Genomic DNA, 6,432 nt, shown 5'->3' with positions numbered 1-6,432 from the left:
GGCACAAAGTCCGAGTCACTCGCTGCACACATGAGGGGCGTCACAAGCCACCAGCGAACACGCGGCGGAAACGAAGTGGAAACCGTCCAAGAAAGCTGAGAGAAAACGTGGATTTTTTTTTATCGAGAAGAACCCATCATATTAAATCTTTACAAGCAGGGCGGTGATCCAAGGCAGGTGTCAGAGAGCGTTGCCGTCATCTGCGAACAATTTGAGCGCTCTTGTGTTGTGGTTGCCGCGCGACGACCGACGGCACCGTTCACGAGCGAGTTTCTGTCCCAAATCTTTGGCACCACAATAACACCCGCCAGTATTCATGCTTCGTTTACAGAGTCACACCGCAAGAGGAAATTGCAACGCAAGTTTGCACAGCGCCTGCTTTAAAGTAGGTTGTAGCTGTGATTAATTTTATAGGCACCACGTGAGTGGGATGAAACGAGCATTAAGTGGGCACACCCGCGGGACATGATACCTAACGCACTCAGAAACTTCAGCCAGAGCATCGGACCGTATTGACTCTGGGATTGGCGTTAACATCTCACTGAATGATTGTTGCACTCCTGCAGAAAGGACACGCAACTGGAAGCGAGCCCACAATGATATTGATTTTAATCTGAGTGCATTGGACTTTTTGTGTTTTTTAGTTACAGTCAGTTTTGGTTACACTTTAAAGAGTTTAACCCGCGGAACCCACACTCACTGATCCCAATGAGAATGATGGCAGTATTATGGGATGACCCGTTCACGTTGTCGTGGAGACGGACTCTAATTTATTCTCTTCTGGTGCTCCTGATGAGTGGAGCGCGCATCTTTGGAGATGAAACCTTTAATGGAGAGGTGATTCTTTCAAATTATCAATATGCTGCATTTTTGTTGCCTTTAGAACCCATTCGGCGATGTTTAAAGTTTAGTGAGAACTTAAGAGTGTTAGATTTCAATCGTTTTGACACAAACAAAAATGCAAAATAACACAATGTATTCAGATCGCTGTCAGCCCTAGAACAGGAATAGTTGGTTTGTTGATGTCGTGTTAAAATGCATGGTCACCCTTGAGTTTAGGGTCCAATTCTTACCATTAACTATGACTTCTGCCTCAATAAACTCCTAATTACTGCTTATTATTAGTTAGTAAGGTAGTTGTTAAGTTTAGGATTAAGGGATGTAGAATGTGGTCATGCAGAATAAGCTATTAATATGTGCTTTATAAGTAATATCCTTGTAATATGCATGCTAATAAGCAACTAGTTAATAGTGAGAATTGGACCCTAAACTAAAGTGTTACCAAATGCACACGTTTTGTTTGTAGCAGCACATTTGGTGTTGATTTTACTGCTCTACGGAATAAGTTTGATACACCATATATTTGGTGTGTGTTTCTCATTTTAGTTTTGATGCACTGTGCATTTCTCAGGTCTTGTTTTTATAGGACAGTTGAATGACTGTAATTTGGCATGTGAATTTCTGCAATATCAAAGAGCAAATTAGAAAGTTATATAGCTTTTTGAAACACCAGCATTCTTCTCATTGAAAGCAAAGTTCTTGTAGACAAACTGTTGGATGTTTTTAGCTTGAAGTGGTGGAACAGCATGTAGTGCGTGTGGTTTGAGGGTTGTTAGCGGTGTGTGCCACCTCATGCATGCAGTGCCTCAGTGGTCCGAACCCTGCCGTTGGTGGTCTGGCACTGTGCAAACTGCAAAGAGACTGACAGAGTTCTCTGAGTTAATTATTTTACTCATCCAGACTGATTCACATATCTGGCAGGGAGCCTTATATTGATCCTTTCAGGTAGCTGTTGCCTTCCTAAACATATATAGATCAGTCCTGACCCAGATTTATATGAAAAGGTCTGGAATAAGCTGAGCAATAAAGAGAGAAGTGCTCCTCCGGGCTGGAAGTAAAATCTATCTCAAACTGAGCACCTGCTGTTTTTTCAGATTAGGGATGCTAATCACATGTGCCGTGAGGATTTGGCTTTCTGATGTCATGCAGACACTATTAAAAAGTGATGTTGTCCCACACACTTGGTTGTCACATTGACTAGTTACCGCCCACCAACATCTGAAATACAGTCATTCTCTGCAGGTGGTATTTTGCGGTATTTTGCTGTGGAAGCCATTAGTTTTTTTTCTCTTCTCACACAACTGTTTGACTGAAACCCTAAATGTGAATTTTACACATTCTTCTTTCATTATTTCTGAGGATGAACTCTCATTCACTCACACTCATGTTGTTCCAAACCTATAAGACTTTCGTTCATCTTCGAAACACAAATGAAGATATTTTAACAAAATCTGAGAGCTTTCTGTCCCTCCATTGACAGCTATGCAACTACCACTTTTACACTTCAAAAAGTCATAAAGAGATCATAAAACTAATCCATATGAATTGAGCGGTTTACTGTAAATTTTCTGAAGTGACTCAATTGCTTTATATGATGAACAGATTGAATTTTGCAACCTGGTCTCATTGCGAAAATGTACCCCTGGCAACGTTTTTGCAAACCGCCAAAATAAGTACCAATATGTACATATCACTGTAGTTTCAAAGTGAAATGAACACTAGAGGCAGTAAAACAGCAAGCACTTTTTATCGTTTTATTTGTACCATGTAAATGAATACATTTTGGAGTTTGCGTCACTTAACCAGCTCCATATGTTCGGCTTTTTTTATATAACAAGCTTGCTCAGTAGCTCAGCTGGTACAGATTTGTACTTGCAATGCTGAAAGCTCAGGTACGAATCCCGTGAAAGACAAGTCATGATAAAAGAGCTCAAAGATGAGTTCACACAAGCTAAAAACACATGGTTACTATTGTATTTTTGTCACATTTGCTTTTGTTAACACTATCGGGTAGGTTTAGGGTTTAGTGTAGGTGTACGTTAAAAAAACAATGTCACAAAACGTCAGATTGACGCTCATCTGTTCCGGAAAAAAACGAAGCTTTTGGCGCCACCCAGTGGACATTTCACTTTGAAACTGCAGTGATATGTACATATTGGTACGTATTTTGGGGTTTGCAAAAACTTTGCCAGAGGTACATTTTCGCAATGAGACCAGGCTGGAATTTTGGCTTTTATTTTCATATAAATATTCATCAACTCACATATCAGTTGTGGTAAACGGAAGCTCAAGCATGTTCACATGATGTACAAGAACCATTGAGGTTCATTCTTGTGTTACGCATCACGTTTGAGCTTCCTCAAGAACCAATGAGGTTCATTCTCGTGTTACGCAGCACATTTGAGCTTCCGCAAGAACCAATGAGGTTCATTCTCGTGTTACGCATCACGTTTGAGCTTCCTCAAGAACCAATGAGGTTCATTCTCGTGTTATGCAGCATGTTTGAGCTTCCGCAAGAACCAATGAGGTTCATTCTCGTGTTACGCATCACGTTTGAGCTTCCTCAAGAACCAATGAGGTTAATTCTCATGTTACGCATCATGTTTGAGCTTCCTCAAGAACCAATGAGGTTCATTCTCATGTTACGCAGCACGTTTGAGCTTTTGTTTATGTTCGCTGATCATATGTGAATAAAAGTCTAAATCATAAAAGTGATTGTGTCTCTTCAGAAATTTCTCTCAAATTACGAGAAATTTCGCTCAAATTATGTGGATTAGTTTTATGATCTCTTTATGAACTTTTTGAAGCGTCAAAGTGGTAGTTGCATAGCTGTCAATGGAGGGACAGAAATCTCAGATTTCATTTAAAAGATCTTTATTTGTGTTCCAAAGATGATCGAAAGTCTTACGGGTTTGGAACGACATGAAACTATGTCTTTAAGTACTGATACTCACTGAACTCCAGTTCAATTCAGTTCACAATGAACTTCTTGAAAGATCTGGGCTTGGTCACATTAGTGGCAGGGGTCTTCACTATCAACTTGGGCTTACAATGCTTTTGGGAAATGCAGTCTTGATCTCCAAGGGCTAGCATATGGTTTAACATAGACTTTTTTAAACCCATAGTTGACTCAAACCCTTCGGAAAGAAGCAGTTTATCTTAGTAATTCTACCAGTCACAAATGTTGAATGACAGCTGATAGGCCTGTACATGCCACAGGTCTCAATGGATTCTTAGGGGGATTATGTGTGATAAAGCTGTGTGTAAAACGACCCACAGATTTGGGTGTGTGGTGAGATAACTCTTGGGACAAAGGCTCAAATTCCGTTCCTAAACCTTATAGAAAAGTATAGTATAGTATGCATTTTTGTTTAGACTTAAAGGTTGTGATCATGAAGTTGACCCTTCATCTGACACTTACGATGATGTGTTCATACTTGTAGTTTGGACAGTTTGGTCTGGAACAAAAAATTAAAGAGTACCAAACATCCAAAACAATGCTGTGTGCTAAATACGCTCATTGACTGTGTACATATGGTGGTATTTCGACCAGCTGAGAACTCGCAAAGAGCTTGTAAAATGTCTAAAGGAGTCAAAACAGTGCCAGATATTCCTCCATCACACACAAACAGAGTTCTGCTGTAAGGAGATGCGGTTCTGACGTGTGATGGGCAGCGTAGTATGATGAGAAAAGCCAGGCACATTTGAGCATTCTGTCCATTTTAGGGTTGCATCTTGTGCCATCACGTCTACTGTTTTTGTTCATATTTCAGTCAAACCACACCAAAGTTCATTGAAAGGGGCTCGCGATCCAGACTTTAGGAAGCCTGCAAAGAACAACTTGCATGTGAGATTCACGATTAAGAACTGAATATTCCAAACATTGGGTCTCAATTGCATGGACTATTCGATTTTATACTTATCACAAAACATGCATACACACATAAATTTGTTCTTAACCTTGTTATAATGTTAATAATTGAGAGTATTCCAAATGAGGAACCACATGCTCGAGGTTAGTCATTTACATAAAACATGCATACCCAGATTACAGACCATGTATAAAATGTATAATTTTGCGGTTCCTACTATTTTTGTAAATTTAGAATACATTTTTAGTAAAAGTTATTGATGAATAAGGATTTGTTTGTGAAAATGTTTGCACGTGGAAAAAGTCTTAACCTTGCATCTTTATGTTTTGGATGATCCCTTTGCAATGACAAAGAGTGCAAACTCAATGCTTGTGTATCAATTCACCCTCAGCACAAAAAATGTAGACGCTTGAGTGAGGATAGGGAGTGCTGTGAGTATGTGTGTGGGTGTTGCTCAGAGAACCTTTTGTCGTTCAGTTCTTTACAGTACAATACTTCATAGAAAAGCATTTGCTTTCTCAAACAAAGATTCGACATCAAAGTGGTGTTTTTGGAACTTGTGAACAGGGATCGGTTCCTTCATTTTTCAGATAGCTTTATCTCTTTGCGCGGCAATTCAAATAGAGTCCTTTCTGGATATGTCATAAAACTATCAGGGTTTAAGTAGATGCTGGGTGGAGGGTTTAGAGGTGTTGGCTTGCTCTGCATGCTGCATGTGATCGGTGAATGCAACAGCTGTTTTGTAAATAGGCCACAAACAGAAACAGTTAAGAGACGTTTAGGACTGCAGGGCTCTCGGGTAGTCGGAGGCGCAACAATGAGACTTCTTGTGTTCAGCTGACTGTGTTCAGAGGTGCGGGGAGATAGAAAGACAGGAAGAGCTCATGCAGCAGGGAGCGGAGGGGGGTTATGAGGACTGTACTTCATTGGGTGCCGACTGTATCACTTCCTGCAACCTTATCGTTATCCTGCATTTAACCCCTGGAGTCCCACTTTTCCCTCACGTACTTTATCCGCCCTGAGTATCCGTGGGATATCTGGCACGTCCAGGGGCGTAAATCACGGGGGGGACGGGGGGGACAGGACCCCCCCAATCTGAGGGCTGGCCCCCCCTAAAAACCATGCTGAGTATTGTAAATAATATAATGATATATACTTAAAATAAATGTGTAAGTAGTAAAACAATACAAAAGCAAACGGGACAAAAAATGCGTTTAAGTTTAGAAACATTTTGAGTCCCCCCTCCCCCTTGCCCCACAGTGGTTTGATCCACCGCGCACCTCAACTAACGATACATAGAACATAAAAAACTACCACAAGTTTGGGGAGAGAACAAAGCTCTTCAGACAGCAGTTGTGAAACTCCAGTAAGCTGTCAATGCTATATTATTAACTTTAAACATCAGATGAAGTGACTCTTTTCTCTTTAATACAGATTAGGCAAAACCCTGTTAGCATCACTTGCCCACCGCGGCACCGCCCCGGGCCACCGTTGTTTTCATTTTTATAGTAATAAAATAATTTTGTTTAGTTAGAGAACAGACACAACAATTAAAAACTAAACGTGTCTGCATACAGCACGAGCCCAACGAGAGTCAGATTTCATTCATCACTAGAGCAAACAGCTGACAGACAAGATGATCGCGGAAGTTTTGGTTTCAAAGCGAAATGTAAAAGTGCCTATTTAAGGGAGTGTGTCATTGTACTGTTTTCTTGCTGTG

At 40.6% G+C, this 6,432-nt stretch overlaps 1 protein-coding gene across 1 annotated transcript in view; it reads left to right on the top strand.

Moving 5' to 3' along the window:
• Positions 1–6,432, top strand: part of mmp15b (matrix metallopeptidase 15b) — a 44,638-nt gene continuing 38,206 nt past the window's right edge. The window contains exon 1 of the mRNA XM_079801951.1: positions 1–837. Within this exon, the coding sequence (XP_079658077.1) occupies positions 709–837 (129 nt within the window). The 5' untranslated portion in view covers positions 1–708. The remainder of the gene's footprint in view (positions 838–6,432) is intronic.

Source organism: Gobio gobio (genome assembly GCF_949357685.1).
Source record: "Gobio gobio genome assembly, chromosome: 2".
NCBI lineage: Eukaryota > Metazoa > Chordata > Actinopteri > Cypriniformes > Gobionidae > Gobio > Gobio gobio.
The sequence above is the reverse complement of the archived record's forward strand: the minus strand, read 5'-3'. Positions and strand labels throughout refer to the sequence as shown.